Source organism: Daphnia magna, linkage group LG9 (genome assembly GCF_020631705.1).
Source record: "Daphnia magna isolate NIES linkage group LG9, ASM2063170v1.1, whole genome shotgun sequence".
Taxonomy (NCBI): domain Eukaryota; kingdom Metazoa; phylum Arthropoda; class Branchiopoda; order Diplostraca; family Daphniidae; genus Daphnia; species Daphnia magna.
Genome location: NC_059190.1, coordinates 1,895,297 through 1,913,354, shown reverse-complemented (window position 1 = coordinate 1,913,354; position 18,058 = coordinate 1,895,297). Strand labels below are relative to the sequence as shown.

General features: G+C 40.8%; 4 protein-coding genes across 22 annotated transcripts in view; 2 read left to right on the top strand and 2 right to left on the bottom strand.

Annotated features, from left to right (window-relative positions):
* Window positions 1-10,820, top strand: part of LOC116930837 (calmodulin-binding transcription activator 2) — a 38,530-nt gene extending 27,710 nt beyond the window's left edge. For 10 of the 16 annotated variants that reach the window (XM_045178895.1, XM_045178887.1, XM_045178882.1 and 7 more), the window contains 2 exons: window positions 9,189-9,758; window positions 10,388-10,820. The gene's annotated coding sequence lies outside the window, so the exon portion shown is untranslated. Of the gene's footprint in view, window positions 1-9,188; window positions 9,759-9,812 lie in introns of all 16 variants that reach the window. The other 6 variants (XM_032938237.2, XM_045178889.1, XM_045178885.1 and 3 more) reach the window with 5 other exon arrangements.
* LOC116930896 (ly6/PLAUR domain-containing protein 6B) lies at window positions 525-6,764 on the bottom strand. Of its 2 annotated transcripts, none has more exons than XM_032938337.2 (4): window positions 6,173-6,764; window positions 1,450-1,530; window positions 1,215-1,351; window positions 525-786 (listed from the first exon to the last, which is right to left on the bottom strand). In XM_032938337.2, the coding sequence occupies exons 1-4, from the start codon at window positions 6,312-6,314 to the stop codon at window positions 598-600; spliced, it is 549 nt and encodes a 182-aa protein (XP_032794228.2). In that variant the 5' UTR covers window positions 6,315-6,764; the 3' UTR covers window positions 525-597. The 2 variants fall into 2 exon arrangements, with proteins under 2 accessions (XP_032794228.2, XP_032794229.2); XM_032938338.2 differs by having other exon boundaries at window positions 1,215-1,348.
* A 2,087-nt stretch (window positions 10,821-12,907) lies between the features above and the next one.
* On the top strand, window positions 12,908-16,020 carry LOC116930858 (rac GTPase-activating protein 1). Of its 3 annotated transcripts, none has more exons than XM_045178898.1 (11): window positions 12,908-13,063; window positions 13,339-13,433; window positions 13,492-13,694; window positions 13,757-14,080; window positions 14,154-14,364; window positions 14,431-14,650; window positions 14,726-14,999; window positions 15,056-15,306; window positions 15,377-15,509; window positions 15,572-15,693; window positions 15,762-16,020. In XM_045178898.1, exons 2-11 carry the CDS (start codon window positions 13,349-13,351, stop codon window positions 15,811-15,813), a joined length of 1,875 nt encoding a protein of 624 aa, XP_045034833.1. In that variant the 5' UTR covers window positions 12,908-13,063; window positions 13,339-13,348; the 3' UTR covers window positions 15,814-16,020. The 3 variants fall into 3 exon arrangements, with proteins under 3 accessions (XP_045034833.1, XP_032794168.2, XP_045034832.1); XM_032938277.2 differs by having other exon boundaries at window positions 12,919-13,079; window positions 14,154-14,358; XM_045178897.1 differs by having other exon boundaries at window positions 12,919-13,079.
* Window positions 16,012-17,967, bottom strand: LOC116930886 (NECAP-like protein CG9132). The gene is made up of 6 exons (XM_032938317.2): window positions 17,835-17,967; window positions 17,662-17,751; window positions 16,738-17,143; window positions 16,554-16,668; window positions 16,391-16,490; window positions 16,012-16,323 (listed from the first exon to the last, which is right to left on the bottom strand). Exons 1-6 carry the CDS (start codon window positions 17,918-17,920, stop codon window positions 16,290-16,292), a joined length of 831 nt encoding a protein of 276 aa, XP_032794208.2. The 5' UTR covers window positions 17,921-17,967; the 3' UTR covers window positions 16,012-16,289.
* Between the last annotated feature and the right edge of the window lie 91 nt (window positions 17,968-18,058).

Below are 18,058 nucleotides of genomic sequence, written 5' to 3'. Positions count from 1 at the left end.
AAACGAAAAGCTCGAGATCAATTCAAGTAGCTGCTGAGGCGTGAGGTGACTGCTGTGCCAAAGATGAACGACTAGCAGAAGATAGCCGAAACGCGCAGCCACACTGAGAGTTGCGTGCCCGTTGTACACAGACGGGCGTGAAGCGTGTTCAAATCTCGCGCCTCATCAAACACTTGTAGTGGTCGTGCCCAGTAACTCGACGTTACTCTCTGTTCCGTCTCTGTCTCTCTCTTTTTTTTTGTTTTTTTGTTTTTCGTGACATTTTATTTTTTGTGTAACTGCACGGCGGCTGATAAGGCACGACGAGTGCCGCTGGGGTCTTATCATGTCGGCAGGAACCGGAATGCTTCAACAGTTTCTCCCGCTTCCCTCTATTCGTTTTGTTTCCCGTCTTGCGAATTGTTGAGAGAAAGATAAGTCGAATCGAAAAACAGCAGTCACAACAACATTCCAATCGAATACATACAGGGCCCTTTCAAAAAAAAAAAATAATAATAATATCCGCCGTGAAAAAACAAAACAAAAACAAAACAAAATTATTCATTCGGTTCTGATATGACTGCAGAAATTTACACGTCAATTTTCTTTTGAATCAGGTTAAATTGATGTTGAAAAGAGGAATAGTAGGCCGAGAAGGACGGCCGTTGCGGTCGTCCCATTAATTTCGTGAGTAGCCGACGAAAAGGCGGCCGTCCCGTCGTCGTTTGACCGATGGAAAACGGCCGTACTGGCGTTGAACGCCACTTCCACGTTGCAGTAACGCAAATCGCAGCAATTGACGCACACCTTTTTTAATTTAAAAAAATATATAAATACATTTTATATATTTCATTAGGTTGCGCTATCGAATAATTTAAATGGCGGAACAAAAGGGAACAAAAATTTGAAAGTTCTTGTTTGTGAAATGATTGCTTTAGAATTTCATATATATTTTTTTCCTTAAATGTTTCATGTAAAAAGAGAGTTACATCACTCTCTTTTCGTTGAAAGAGGGAATGGCCAGTTGATCGATCAATAAAATCGACCGCGGGCGGCTCGCCTGTTTCTCAAATCTCACTCGCCTCTCTCAACAAAAAATCAAATAAAATAAATAAAAATAAAAATAAGAGAAACAGGAGAGTTAAAGTGCAAGTGTACACACAATCTCCATCTTGGCGAAAAGAGGCAAACAAAACAAAGTCAGACAAAACTTTTGTTTCTCTCTCTCCGTGTACCGTCTGATTGGTTGATTTATCTCGACGGCAACCGACTTGCGAGAAACATGTTTGCGGAGTAGCGCACGTTTTCGTGACGGCCAACGTTTCCCCCCGATCGTCCATCACGTGATGTGTGTGGCAAACGCTCAAATCTTCTTGAAAAACAAAAAAACAATCGATCATTTGAAATTTCGAAATGCAATCTTTTGTTTTTTTCGGCTTTAGAACATTTAGAATTGAACGTTATAGTCACCTGTTGGGCAGGGTCTTTCAATGGCGAAGCGGTTGCAAATCTCGTTGCTAGTCACGTTGACGCAATAGTAGCAGGCCATTTCTATGACAATAGAAGAAAGAAGAAAGAACAAGAGAATTATAATGGATGGTGATGGTGCTGAATAACATAGGGCCAGAGCTTCGCGCTTAATTGGATTCTCGCCGTGTTCCATTATTCCATTGAATTCGATCAGGCACGGAGCGTTCCTATTGGTCGCTGCGGTCGACTACCATCATTGTCTCTTTCATAATAAACGTCACGAGGCCGGCTACCCGTCGAGCTGAGCATCCAGAAAGGGCTTCATACATTGTGAACTGAAAAATACGCGCACGACCTGCCTTCTGTCCACGTTTCTGTCCGTCTACGTGATTTGAAACGAAATTAACCGTGAAAAGCTAGTGGATAATTGACGTCCCACTCGCCTCTTTTCTCGATGGCTTTCCGTTTTAGAGTCAATACGTCCTCGACTATCGACCTTTTACAATTCCGCGCTGTCGTCTCCAAGTAAATCTAACTTCTCTTCCCTTTTTTTTTAACACTCGTAACACACGCCTGTGCATATACGTCTTCTGTTTGGTCACCATGTTTGCCCAGTGCTCCACAGCTGACCCTCCCACTTTGAAACTCCAAGGCACTTAAAGAAATATTTATTTTTATTTTGTTTTCCTTCAGTAGGATTAAATAGTGGAATAAGGTTTTTGGGGGGATCCATTTTTTTCTTTTTCTGGATTCACTATTCACTCGATACATGCCAGAAAAATAAAAAGGGGAGAGAGCCACGTTTCAACAAAAAAAAGAGAAAGGGGGGAGAAAGAAAATACTAAACATTTTTGTAGGATTGATCGATCGAAAAAGATCACCGCTTGCTGTCGTCGATCCTAGGACGAGTCCACACACTCGTCGGACACGCATCTTCTTTTCCCATCTTGTTTGATCTTTTGGACCCTATAAATTCGTTTTTTTTTTGTTCCTTCTTCTTGGGCCTTGTCCGTTTACAATCCACTTTTACTTCGACAGAGCTGTAAAAAGGCATCTTTTTTTTTACGACTATAAACCCATGTGCTTTACGTTTCGACGTCAAGGTCCGCTTATGCTCTGCGTAGTCGTTGATTGATGCGCGCAAGATCCGTTTAATCTTCTTCAAAATAGTGAGCAGCATTTTCATTTGAAAGTTTCATCAGTTTCTCTATGTAGATTCAACCAACGTCCATTCAGGAATGTTGTCCTTCCACTTAATGGGCAAATAGAAAAGGATTTGCGTCTAAAAACTGGCCTTTTCAGTTAAAAAAAAAAAAAAAGGGAATAAACATTTCATCTGAAAATATGTTTCTCGGTGAAAGATATTGGGTGGTCGTTGTGGCACAGCTCACCGCACACGGTTACGTGTTTAGCCTCCCGTATGATGTCTTGTAAGAGCTACTCTACAACAATGTGTAAAGAAAAGCGAATCAAGAACCATTAACCGGTCAGTTTAGCGCCTTTAGTCCTCACATTTCTCCTTTAAAAAAAAAATGATAAATATATTTATGTATCGAATAAGCTTGAATGGTTTGTGTCAATAGTGTTGAAGATCTATTGATCGGTCTCTCGTGGTGAGTTTCATTCTGTCTATACCCACACGAAAATATGACGCATATACGGTTTCCTTTACAATTCGTGTTACAATAACCTACCGACGATGGTCTCTGCATTTCCATAGCGCGCAGACACACAATGAGATTGGCGTGATGATGCGCAAGCCATTATGGCCGTTGGGCAAACGTGATGGGCAAAAAGAAATTACGAGATCGTTAAGTCCCGATGCCAATTCAAAGTGTTGAACTGTGCGCCAGTTTGCATCTCGAAAAGAAGAAGAAGATGAGCTTCCTACTTGTTATATAGTGTAACAATAGTTACATGTTGCGCGCCCTCGAAATCTTCTCTTGAATCCATCAACGTCTTCGACAATAGCAAAGTCCGCTAGTTTATTGTTACGCAATTCGTCTCGCTCGATGATGGCTTTTCTTCTCGCATGCTCCCCCTTCGACCATAAACGCAGTACGCACACAACATTGCAGATTGCAATATGGAGAAGTGGCTTGACTTTGCGTTCATCAATCTCCCGCCAGAGATATCCACCCTTCTTCATCTGTGTCTACACGCTGAATAATGATCTTTACCGAACAGATGAAGATTGAACGTCCTGGGCGTGGCTTGATTCGCCATACCCGACCACCAATTTCTATACGCGCGTCCATCGAAAAGTTTGACAGGAGATTACCAAACGATGATGATGATAAAGACAAGGATAACTAACTAGGGGGGGAGTGTAGGGCATGGGTGTAGGAAAAAGCAATCAGTTGCCATATTGTCATCATTATATGTCTGTTGAAGCTAAATCGTCTCGTGTTCTTATCGTCAATCATCGTGACAAGTTGCAAGCACCCAATTATGGGGAAAATCGAATAGCGGTGGAGGGGGAGGAGGCAAACATTCCGCTGGATGGTGGGGGTTATGACGTGTTGGTTGATGATGTGGCATACAGGACAAGAAAGCTCAATATAGTCTATACTTTCTGCGTGTTGCCTGATGGGCCGATGGCCGTGTACAATGTACACCTAACGGTTAGCACTTTACTCCGGCCGGATTAAGGCCCAGCGGGGGTTTATTTTTTAGTCTAGACTTGTTTCCATTTCCCGTCACTTTTTGTTGTTGTTGTTGTTGGGAAGTACGCTATTCTTTCCGTTTAGCCGTTTTTTTTTGTTATTTCTTGCGCCAGAGGAGAGAGGGGTGGAGGTGCATTTGAGTTGTTCGTTTTGAAATATAGGATTACAGATTTCGTTTTATTTTCTGTTGTTTTTTGGAAAGGCTTTTACGGAACAACAAAACGACTGAGTGAACCCAAAGATTGTTTGTGCTTTAAAAAAATGTCAAAAGATTTCGCGTGTGAGGGCGAGCGTTTCACGTTCATTAGTGAACCAATGATCAGATAGCCATTCTAAAGAGAGAGAGAGGGGGAGAAGACAAGTCAAAGGGAAGGTAATAAAGAAGATGCTGGTATCTGTTATTAGAAAATAGCTCTGGATGGCGGGCGTGATTTATTTCAACATTGACTGTACGCTCTGTACAATGTGTTCTTCCTTATACTTTATAAATAGAACTCCAGTTTTTATTTAGTACCCCATCATGTTTTTTCTTCATCGTACTGGATGCCCCCATTTCGTTTCTGACGTCTGCTTGAAAACTTTTTGTGTCTTTCCAGTGTCGATCTATTCACATCCATAACGACATCAACGTACCTTTTTTTCTTTTCTTTTGATGGGTAGCTTGGATGCAACTGCTTAATGAACACTTGTTCTCAAGCCATTCTAAAAAGAAAGTGATTCTTTTTTTTTTGTGTGTGTTCCGCAGTCGAGTCTATAATCTGCAAATAGTTTCGATCATTTCATAAAAGTTTTCCTTGATTTCCTCCTCTTTTATCTGCTGTCGTCTCGTCAGATCTCAATTCATCGTTTTTTCCCCCCCTTACGTCACGATGTCTGTAGAAAAGGGCGGAGCTATAAAGGCCAGGACAGATTAAAAGTAAATGCAAATGGAACGAGTTATCGGCGCATTTAATGCCGCTGATTGGCGTCTGTTTCATTCGCGTGTGCTGTCAATCTGCCATTTTTTTTCCCACCACGATTTACATTTCTAAAGGATATTCATTAATCGATAGCCAACGGAATCAATCACGATTAACCGCTTAATTGCCCGATGGAAGTATACCCACCCTTTTTTTTCTTAAATTATTGAACGACCAACGTTCACGCTATCAATCTTCCATATTGGTGATTTGTGGTCGAGTATAAATGATTTATTTAAAGCCGAAAGGCAATGCCCCCCACATTTTTTTGTGGTGGGTGTTGTGGACAGACAGGACAGTCTTTCTTTTTTTTCCATCCAATAACAAGATACGACGCACGCCACTAGTAGATTTTTCGATTGCGTTTAAAAATTCACGTCCCACCGGTCGCGTTTTTTTATTTGATATTTTCTCTTCTAAATTTTGGATGTGCTTGGTGGTGCTCTCTCTACGAGTATTTTATGCATTATTTGTTTGAACTGCATACTACTGGAATAGTGAACGTGCACACTATATACTCCACCCTAGCTCTTGGTAGTTTGTTTTCATTTTCTTTTTCGTATTCCTCCCCCTCTTCCCTTTGTCCCGTCATCCATTTTCCACGACTCCTCTCCTTCTGAATGATGTAGGCCAAATGATTTGAAAATATAAATACTAGAAATAGTAGCGATTCCAATGGAAGGCATGTACACACAGCGTCGCGACGCTCGCCAAAAAAAAGGGGGACACGTTCAAATCACGTCTAAAAGCTCTTTGACGTGACGGACGTAGCTCATCGAAAGCAGGATGATATAGACATAAAATGCATCACAGTACAAGACACTATCAAAAATTGCCTAGTAGGTAGCACGTCATAAAACTTGGCGCCAGATTCAAATTAGATTTCCTTTCCCTCGTCCCATTTTTTTTTTGTGAAATGATTTTTCGATTTAATTCTCACGAATCATCGGGTTTGCTCCCGAACGATTATCGTGAATCCATCAGGTCTCTAACTAGAAAAAAAAGTCGATGCCTAGTTGTTTGGAAGCAATTGAATTGTAGCGTTCGCCATCTGAGTTGAAATATCACGGCCGCCGTGGCAGGCGCATTACTACTCACCGTCTGAGGCGGAATCGATGTCGAAAAGATGTCCAAATCTATCCTCTTCAATGGACATCATTTGAGCTGAGCCGGGCCTTGCGGTCAAAGCGGCCAGCGCGAAAACGGTGGCCAGCATCGACGATATTGCCCAATGATCCATGATGCCAACTGCGGATTCCGTTTCCCCTTCCGGGAGGGGCTAGTGATAAGATCTTAGTCTCGAATCGGCCAACGGAAAGCGGCCAGAGATGAATCAGAAAGAAGCCGACAGCAAAAAATAGTAGGAAGAATGAAAAATACGTTTGAAGTTAGACCGAGTTTCTTTTAATCCATCATCGCCGATCGTTTTGGACACGATTCAGTTCACATGTACGGACACAGCCTATCCATCATATCGCACTGTAAATGGAGGCGAGTAGACTAGGTGGCGGATATTTGAAGGAAACGGAGCGTCAACGGCGCACTCAACGAAAATAAACAAGAAAAAACAAAAAATGGTCAGTTCAGTGAAAAAAATATATTTCGCTGGGGAAAATGAATATCGGAAGGAAAGACTACGAGTTGTGAGCGTCTCGCTATCCACCATCCAACTGGTGATCGGAGCGTATCTTCCTGGCTTTTGTGTCTGTTACTGAGCTTACACCACGAACCATCGCACCATGCGCTATGCAAACCCACACCATTCACAACACGACGCCGACGCTCTGCCCTTCGCATTTTCAATTCTCCTTTTTCTATATACTTGATTTCCTTATTTTCTTTTTCCTGATGCGTATGTAACAGAATCTCTGCGCAAATTCAATCACTGTTTGTGTTAGATTAAAGTTCTTATTGCAGAGTATTTACCCAAAGTTGCAAATGAATTCTCGTGTGTCGCAGAAATCTCATTTCCCTTGCGGTTAGACCTCGGATTTAACTGTCTCCATTTTTCAAGGTTTTTCCTGAAATGTTATCAAAGCCTATACACGACGGGGTTTATCTATTACTAGAATAATCATATAGCAAAGCTGTCGGTTGCCAAACTCATCGTAGAAGGAAATGAGGGCTGTAAAATAAGTTGCCCTTTTTCTTCTTCTTTCCCCTTGTGTTGCTATTTCATGTTTGTTGTATTTAAAAAAATAAAAAAAGAAGAAGCGCATCAGCACCCGTTGGACCCATTATTTTATACGCCCTCATTCGTTACGATTTCCGAGAACACCCCTCAACGTTTTGCTTGCCAATTCTTTCCTTCCGGCGCTACCGAGGCGACGTGTGATTTCACAGCAAAAGCAAAGGGTGGAATGTGCGGGAAAAGAAACGGAAAATTTCGAGGGAATTGAGCCAAGGAAAGTAAGCACCTCAAAATGGAGGACGTTAAGTGACTATCTGAGCTGAACCACTGACGGTTCACTATTTATTTAAAAGGCTCCCAGCGAAATTTGAGTTTTATGAAGACGATCGTTTAGTTTCGCCCCTTTTGCTCTGTTATTATTTTTGTATCCCCGTTTTATTGAAATTAATAGTCAGCCAATCCTGTTGGATGCCAGGAAAAGATGTTTCTTATCTACGTGTACAAATTTTCTCCCTCGAATCGCATTGAAAGATATCAAGCAAGTTGCGTGACATTGAAACGTCACTGTCAATGCCCAGAAAATCTAAATAGCTTAAACGGTTGCAACATGTGACGGCTTTTTGAATATGTAAGGATCTAATTGAAAATGCTCTGCCAATGAAAATGAGCAGCTCCCACACTTTTGTCCGTCTCTGATTGAAGTCGGTCCGCTGTACGCTGTTGCTCCTTGTGTATTCCACTCTGGTTGATATTTTCCTGCATCCTTTACTCGCTAATGAGAACTGCTTCTGCCATCAGTCGTGTGAGTCTTATCTCGAGAATAATTTCGCCCCGCCCTGTTACTGACGGTTCCTAATCACGCTCATCCCGCAACTACTCTCACGCATCCAAAACATCTGCCTCGTTTCCGCCGCTCTACTTTGTCGACGAAAATAATTCATCAGCTCCGTTTTCTTCCCACTCGCTCGCTCGCCTCTTTGTATTTTGCATATGCATATAAGCGATCGACAGTTGCTGGCCGTGATGCATATTGTATAATATGTGTGTAACGAGTCACTTGTAAGCTCTTAGCAATCTCAATTCTCTTTCCTTTCCGCCGATCCGTTCGAGCGAAACGCCCACTTTTGGGGCTGCGCATCGGGCACAAGACGCGTGGGCTGATTATCCCTAACTACCTATCAATCTTTTGACAGCGCAAAGTCGCATTTGCAGGCCGCAACTTTTCAAATAATAACGCTACAAAGAAAAGAAAATGGCTTAGCCGAAAAATGGTTTTGATTTTCTTGCTGGCGATTGCGAGGGGAAATCATTCAGAAAAATAAGAAACTTTCACTTGACGTACAAAAGTTTGCGTTTGTAGGAGCGCCAAAACTTGATTTCCCAACTATTCTTGCCATATCCGTCTGCTTTTTTTTTTTTTTTTGCGTTGTAAATCCCCAGAACTGGTGAAAAAGAAACTTTTAATTCTCAGTTTCACCACAGACTGTGGCTCGTCCTTTATTGTAAGCCGTTATGTTTGGTTTTTTGTTTGGGTCGTGCGGTATTATTGCAGCCAACCGTCTGTTGTGTGCTTAAGTTTATAACAAGCACAAGTCGTCAGATTCTATCAATGCGACAGGCGCTGTAGCAAAAAGAGGATTAGCGGATCGTTTGCGAAAGAAAGGGCAACGTTTTTTGTTTTTTAATTCACGTTCTAAGACGGAATAAATTAGTTATTCAAAACTATGAAATGATGCGCGCAGACTGGAAATTCAGTCACGTACACACGGTGCTGCTCCGCAATCGTTTTCTGAAAAAGAGAAATCGGAAAGTGATTGCTCTAAATGCCGACCAATCAATTGAATATTCGTCTATTGTGTTAGTCTGTCGTGTAAAAAACAACAAAAAAAAAAAACATAAAATTATTTATTTAATGCTGACGTTTGTCTACTGGCCATCATTTTTGTTGTGTACTTTATTGTCTCCTCTTTTTCTTTCTGCCAGACAACTACTCGACGAACTTCAAAAGGAGAAAGTTCTATGGCGTTCCGGCTTGGATGTTGCGTGAATTCCGCAATAGACTGGGCAATACAGAGATCCACCACGACAATCATGTCCTTGTTCTTTTCATCTGTTTAGAGGGAGAGCAAAGGATCTGTCGCACGATGACCGAATGACGTGCGCTGACTTTGATTTGAGCGTTCAACTTCAAACGCCAATTTAAAAAATAAATAAATAATTTAAAAATCGTTTAATTATCAACGTTTAATAAGGTTTGATTTAGATGCCACTTGACGGTTAGTTAATTGGCGCTATTACATTAACCATTTGATGGTATAGTGGAGAGGGCCAGTGTAACTTATATGCGTCTCGTGGTTTATTTTCAAGGCCTTCTTTTTAAGGGATAATCAGACAGAAATCCGATAGCTGCTCGTCTTGTAATATCGTCTGGCAGCCAGAAGAATGACCCATCACTCTCTTGAAGCTCTTGACGGATAGCAGCGCTTTATATAGCGACTAGCTTCTCAGCTTTCTTATATAATGTGGTGAACAATTAAGTCCATCTCCTATGAGGTACCATCGTCTTATATTTCTTTGCGTCTTTTTATTTTTATTATTTATTTATAGTAGCCCACACAATTTCTATGGTGGTGGCACCATCTTTTTTCCTACTATTGTCCGGATGTTTGGCTAACCAGATCACATATCTTTTTCTTTTCCTTCTTCATTTCAGGACACGTTTTCCTTCGCCTTTAAGAGTGACGCATTGCACGAAAAGATCTTTGCATTTCGTCATTTTTCTGGCGTATAATTTACTCAGTAGAAACATTATTGGTCTCCTTATTCCATCTGTGCCTATGAAGTTGAGACGGGCAGTTCAACGGACAAAACGGAAACCACCAAATTATTTCTGCATGAGTTGAATTCTCTTCTTTCAAGTATATTTATGCTCATTGGTCACTTTACTGCCCCTCAGATGAAAACTGCGTTATACCCACTGCAATTGCCCATTGCCCCATCAGCAATTCCTGTGTCCGGTCTTCCGGAAGAAAAAAATTGTTGTCGACAGTTCCAATGTTTCGTTTGTCATCATTTCTTTTTCCTCGACCGCTTCCGGTGGCTTCCGTTACTCCGTCGAATTTATCCCTCAAAATTTTATTTAATTTTATTTTATTATTTGCTTTTTTTCATTTTATTTGCAGAGGAAAAAGACCATCCCATCGGGCATCCCATTTTCTGAAGCTGATTTTGGAAGGAAATGAAGCATCGAACTAATGCATGGTTAATAACTGCTTTTGTTGTTGTTGCGTGTGTACAGAGCACTTTGGTTTGCTGACTAAGAACCTCTTCCGGACACAATAGTGAACGCCATCATCTCTGCGAGTTGTGTTGTTCAATTTCGTGGCATCTGGATGCAACGTTGCCGAGTCTTTTCATCAGTATCGATTGGTTGCTGCCTTCGTGCGAATAAATGAGCTTCTCTCTTGCTGCGTATCCCGTGCATGCTTATAAATGTGTGTGTGTGTGTATGTGTATGTATCTACGCCATCTTTTTCCTTGTCGCAACTCTGCGGATTAAAATGTCATCACGACGGGATAAATATAAACAGCGAGCCGGGTGACGGCTTTCCATTAGCCGTAAAAGATGCTTCAGATATGCACATGCACACGCGTTTGTGGATATACGGAGTATGTGACTCTCTTAATCAGAAAGAGTCACATAGTAGTCTACCGCATAGATATGAGAAGAAAGAGGTGAAATGGAGAGCACACATCATCATCCGTGCATGTTTACGTAGGCACGCAAATACTGGCAAGGCTGCAGAGACAAATCATTATTCTTTGTCAAAGGATCCGTATGTACAAAAGAAGAGCCTTGTGTGTTATTGAGTAAATCTTTTATTTTACTCTTCTTCAGGACTTGCGTTTTACGGATGAATCCGTGTCGAAAACAAATAGCGGATGCCAAATTTATAAGCTTACTTTGCATCAATATCTAAACCAGGAACGACACCTTTTTTTTATTCCGATACGGAAGAAGAATAGCCTACAATATGACTGCATTTTCTTTTCTAGTAAAAATAAATAAATAAAAAATCTCGATGGAAGATATAGCTGACCCAAGATTTGTGTTGAAAAGAAACTGCTTAGCCTTTTGTAGCATTGCTTTAAAGAGGCCCATATAGCGAGATATGTGGCGTCAGGCATCGTAGAGATAGGCACGTAAAGATCGATACAGTGGAAGGTTTGTTTTTTTGAAGGGTTATTCTGTAAGCGAAATCCATCAGTTGAATGAGAATCTTAAGAGTTTCTTTCAATTTCCCTTTTACTTGCCGTCAACAGAGAACAATGCACAGGAAGGTATAGAAATCGTGGCAGTCATGAAATATCATCGATGAGATTCAAACAGCACGTGCCTTTTTCTTCTTTCAACGTCTACACTTGATTGTATTGAAAAACTCGTACGAGTGTGTCTTGTCAAAACTTTTGTTGAGGTACACATACGTGTATAGACAGCAGTGAAACGATCTGCTCCCTACTTGATGAGAAGCTCGCAGTCTTAAAAAGAAGAATCAACTTTGTGAATATTTCAAGTCGTCGCGGTGTCGATTCCACTGATTTTTGGTTCACCAAGTTCACCGACATGATCTTCAGCTAAAGAAAAAACAACTTAAACGGGAAATTGTTCTTTATTGAATGGCTTTCGTTTCAATCGAATGTCAGCTTCTCCTCACAAGGGAAAGAAAAGAAAGCCATATAGAGAAATGAGAGCCAGAAAGCTTCAGAATAAATATTGAACGAAACTCTTTAAATGTAGATATATCGTATCTAGACAGTGTAAATCCAACATCAAGCATGCAGCACGGCAATATCTGTCGTTTCTCCAAGTTAAAGCCATATAGTGTAAAGACCCAACTCCCGCGAGGAGTGCCAAAGATATAGTACTAGTCCAAGTTCAAAGAAGCAGACAAATAAGAAGACGAGATGAAGAAAGAGAGTGTAGTATAGGGATATAGTGGTGGCCGGGCAGGCTATGGATGATGGATTATTATTCGAGTTACGAGATGAGGCTCGCGCAAAACTTTGCTTATACTATTTTGCTTTCATGCAAATAACCGTTTCTCTCGTTTTCCTTCCACCCGACCGACTTCAGTCTCAAAGATCAGCGGGGAAAGAGAATTAAAAAAAAACGCCCGAAAGCAGAGAAATATGGTGGACATAAACGGGGAAAAAAAAGTGGGTTTAATGCGATTAATGTCTCATTGGACGATGGAAAACGTTCATGGTAGCTGGAGGAATATAGCTGCCGAATTCCCCATTTCCATAATACGATTGACTTTTATTGCTTACATTTCCATATTCAACATTTTTGGGTGGCCGCAGTTTTTTTTTCACTTTCTGTGCGATGGGAGCATGTCCGTGATCCAATCGAAAATATGCATCTATGGCGCTGCAATGTCATGTTTGCTTATGGTCGTTATGCACGCAGCATAATATTTTGAATGAATAATTGAAAATAAATATAGAACCATCACCATATCGATCGTTATTCTACTGTAATAAATCCTCCCCAATCCCCCAAAGGGCTATCACTGCCTGCGAGCCTCTATCTGCTGATGTCGAGTTATCTTGATTCTTGAGTCAGGTACTCAGGTAAGAGGTAACTGGCAAGTGGCAACTGGCAAGGGGGAAGGGGAAGATATTTACGGAAAATCGGCATCGCCGCACCCAACCCCAACGGAACATTTTCAAAAATCCAAGCGTTGCAGATTGAAGTTGGTTGTCGCTGCTCACAAGTCATGCTAACTGTGAGCTACAAGTGAAACGTTTTTACAGCTGAAAATTCCTTATTTCGAAGGGGCCTTTAATCTGTCTGAGTGAGTTTTATTTTAGGTATGTAAATGCCATTAGTTTTCACGTTGTTGAAAGTTCTGTGAGCTCCGAATTCGTGTTTTTTTTTAATTCATCCAAACAACTGTTACGAGATGATGCCAAGGTTTCTTACTAAGATATAATAACTTTTTTCTGATAGGCCACTTTACCTTTATGAGTTTACATAGTTTATTTGCATTGTTTAGACACTGTTTTTCAAATAAGACAAACTGTAATATGATTATGGTAAAATGGAGATGTGTTTATTTATTCTTTTTAGGTTTCGAGCAATGTCTGCCAAGCAGGTGTCGGTCTTGGCTCAATATGATGACCTCTGCAGAGGTTTTAATTACTTCATCAATAGTTCCGAGAAAGGTTTTGTGTAACTCAATGTGGGGTAACTATTGATGCTAACCAATTCTTTCTTTTGTAGAATTCCTGAAGTTCGCTGTAAATCAAGAAGCTTGTCGTCAAAAATGGCTTGAGGCTGAAGCAGAGCTTAGGCGCCTACAGAATCAATTAAATGAAGTCAATAAAATGAATGGCAAGCTTGAACTGCAATATCATCATGCCACTGTTTTACTAAAAAATGAGATTAAAGTGAGGAAACAAGTGTCTGATGAAAAGAAATCTTTGGTAGGTTGTGCTAATCTGAATAATCATGCTGAATTGGTTAATGGCACATTACGGCTGTCTAGGAAAAACAACTGCACATTGTTCGCGAAATTGTTTCCGCTGAAAAAGACATCAGAGATGAAACCCGCGAAAAACTCGCCATGCTCAGCAACACTGGACGTTACTCGCGTGGAAATTTTGAATCTCCCGGCGACAGATTAAACACAATTAACGAAATGAACAGTACCGGCTCGCTGTTGGCTTCGTTCGACCTCACAACTGAACGCACGGAGGAAGAGCTTGAATTGTCAGTTATGCGTTCTAGTCGAGCACCCCGATCGAAACGTCCATCAGAAGGAATGTGTTACAATCTCGACAACTCTAAACGCTACAAAACTAACCGTGAAGTAGGATAACGATATGTGCTCAATAATTACCGATTTCTAATGCCTTAAATGTGTTTTCAATTTTTGCTTAAAGAATATCATGGAAGTATCAGGCAATGAACGCATGGTTGCCACAACGACAGTAACTGTTAATAAAGGAGGTCCAATCACGGCCACATCCATTATCGAAAATTGTCCCGACTTGGGCAAGGAAAACGATGACGGCCATGTCACCCCTAGAAACCAAAGAAAGAGGAGCTCTAGCGAACCTGGAATCATACCAAATGCTCCTCCTCAATGCAAGTGTTTGCTTTATCTTTTAACTTGTGGCGTGCATAGTACACTAACTAGTATTTTGTCTAAACATGCAGATCTGATTGAATCATCCTGGGAACTTCCAGACGGCAAAACACCCGTGGCCATCCGACGCCCGAGTGCAAATCCATCAGCTTCAGCGCAGTCTACCCACACGCTTGGTGGAACTGCTTACTTGCGCACTATGGCTTCAGGTGGGCGAATCAATCAACGCCAACACACTTTCAGCCAGAAAACAATCATTAAACCAGAAAACTGTCTTCCTTGTGGAAACAGGTAAGCCTGTACTTCTTCGTCTTACGACAAGGTGGGCGGGCCTCTATCTAATAAGTCATCGTTCCCATTTTCAAGGATTAAATTTGGGAAGCCTGCCTTGAAATGTATCGAGTGCCGAGGTACTTGTCACGTGGATTGCAAGTCCCGCATGCCCATGCCATGCGTTCCAACGGTTCAAACACCTTCCAATAAGGGATTCGTCGGAACAGTGGCTGATTACGCTCCCAACATCTCACCCATGATCCCCGGCATTGTCATTCACTGCGTCAACGAAATTGAACGGCGCGGCCTGAACGAGGTTGGCATCTATCGCGTTAATGGCTCTGAAAAGGAAATTAAAGACATGAAGGTAACTTTACATTTGATAATGAGTTAGTATTTCGAAATCAAATCGTTTGTTTACAGGAACGTTTGTTGCGTGGTAAAGGTCAGCCCACGTTGTCTCAGATTGATATTCATGTTGTCACTGGGACTCTCAAGCTATTCTTCCGCTCGCTAAAAGAGCCTCTCATCACGTACACGCTTTGGGACAGTTTTGTCCGAATCGCCGATCTTAACGATGAGATGGATATTCAAACTACTGTCTATTCGCTTGTTCCAGATCTTCCTCAGCCCAACCGAGACACGCTGGCATATCTTATTCTTCACCTTCAACGGTATAATTTCTTCCGTTTCATCCGTTAACAACTTTGTTTGTATTGCTCGAATTTTTGTGTCGTCGAATAGTGTCGCGGAAGCTGAAATTTGCAAGATGCCAATTACCAATTTGGCCAAGATATTCGGTCCCACCATCATCGGATATTCTTGTCCGGATCCACTCCCGGAAATGGCGCTCAAGCAGCTCAAGAAACAGCACTTGGTAAAACTTTTCAATTGTCATCATCTCAATTTTGCAGTAACGTGATGTGGGTGTTTCTATAGACCATGGAGAGGCTTTTGCTCATCCCTAGCGATTACTGGACGCGCTACGTGGACGCTGATACGGAGACTTTTACATCTACTCCTGTGAGTTCACGCCATCCAGGAGTGGCTACGATTGCCAAGTAAGTTACACTTTGCTCGTTGTATTCTGTTCTAAAGCTGAAGGTCTTTCATTTTCTATTTCTCGTAGAAGTGTGAAAAGGGGTCCTACTTTCTTCTCATCTCCCAACATGATAAACTAATGTCATGTGTCTATTTTTGCGTTTCGAAATTTCAATTCGTTAATCCATCAACTTCTTACATGTTAATAATCTGCCTTTCTTATTCATTTGAACTACACTACTTGTTTCTTTTTTCTTATTCGCCCCAAAATGTTTAAGTGAAATAAAAAAAATTGCCCCATTGGATAGAAAAAACCAAACTGCAACGGTGGCAAGAAATTTAAAGTATCCGTTGTATGAGAAAACAGACTGTAGCAAAACAGACATGCACTACGATAATACCCAATCAGTAATCATACAACAACACGAACCTATTCGTAGAGAGTTATGGTAAGTATTTGATAATAGATTGAATTAACATTCAAGATTCAGCGTAATTCAACAATAGGGAGGAATGTGAGAGAACAAAAATTTTCCCCATAAACGGCCCTCGGCCATCTATTAATCAGATTCGTTTCACGGGTCCAAGATCAATTTTGCAATGGTCCTGAAACAAATCAGAACTGGACCCAATTGGAACTCACGGGTGGTCTGTGTGACAAGATAAACACCTGATTAACATAATATGTTAACAAAACCAATCAAGCAGTCTACTTACTTTGGGGCAGCGGTGGTAGAACTGGGTCCAGCACTTGTGAAATCGCCCCAAATTTCTTGCTGCAGTGGTTCTGGCTGTTGTTTAAATCCTCCGTCAGCACCTGTAGATTAAAGTTGTAGCTATTAAATAACTATAAAAACGGAAGGGATTTCTTTCAACAGACCATCAACATTAAATTTTACTCCTCCTGGTGGGGCTAAGCGTATTGCACCCGGCGGAGGAGGCAACCCTCCCAAGGTTTTGGTTTTAGGCTTGGAAGCACCATCTCCGTCTTTTTTCTAAATGTTATTTAATTAAAAAATTTTGCGTAATATATGGCTATTATTTAAAGAAGCAAGTACTCATACCCCAATTTTCATATTGATTTTGATGGTTTCTCCGGCTTTGAAACTGAGATCTAATCGAGGTTTTGCAGCCTCTTCTGTTGCACCTTCCTTCTCGATTTCTTGGCTTTGTTTTACCCACTTAAAGTGATCTTGAAGAGCCACGTTCAAGTCGAAGCTGTCTGATCGATCAGCAAATCCCACTCCAATAAAAGCAGCACGTCCCGAATCATCTTGGATGCGAACAACGAAATATCTGGAAGAGTCGCTAACTGCTTCGATAGCGATTCCGGGGTATGTATCCACAGGACATTTGGCGAACAACTCTCCACTAACTTTATCCTCCAACTTCAGAATGCATTCGGTACCTTTAGCTAATAGACGCATCCGACCTGTCCAGTCTGGAGTAGATAGATTCCAGTCTGCAGCTCTGCATTTCACACAATTTCAGAAACAAATTTGTAACTTGGAGCTGAGATAAATTTTAATGTGATATGCATCTTAGCAAACACAACTTATCCAATGGTGGCTTTTGAGAGAAGAATTTGAAACTCTTATAGTTGTCATAAAATTATCTGCCCCTAAAGTTCTTCCAGTTTTATAAAAGAAAAAAGTGGTGCTGCCTTTGCAGGTTGTGTTGTGGCTCTGTTATCATTTTTTAAATGTAAGATTTTTGACTAAATGGTTTTCTTAGAGGCTTTACCAAAAATTTTAATGGAAGTAAAATATCATGTAGAATATGATTCTAATAAAATCATTCAACAAAGTCAACAACTGTGAAACAGAATACCAAAGTATTATCATGTGTAGTAGCTAGTAAAAGAGTAGCTAAAATAGAAATGGGTAAGTTATCTATTGCAAATGTGAGTTAGAATAGGATTTATCTTAATATAAAAAAAGAAGGGGAAAAAATCCTCACATTACTAAATGGAATTTGAATTTATTTACCTGTATCCTCGATTTGATGTACGTGGAGGTATTTTAAAAACAAAAACTTCCTGCTTGACCAGTAAGATAGCTTCATAGTCTTCCATAATTCTTGAATTAAAAAAAATTACACCAAGAACAGATTAGCGATCAAAAAATAACAAATTATCTAGTTCGATCTTCAGCAATCTTACTGCAGGCTGCCAAAGAAAAATTTCATGAAAAACTGACAGCTGTAAGAGAAGCAGACTTTTATCAGTCGACTCTCTAAAGCAAACATCTGATTGGAGGCGGATACTTGGAAATAAAGCTAAACAGCTTCCAGATCTTGAATAATTTTTTTTATCGTGTTTACTTTTTTATTTAAAACTAATTTTGTTTGTACTGAATGACCTTCCACACGATTGCATTTGATTTT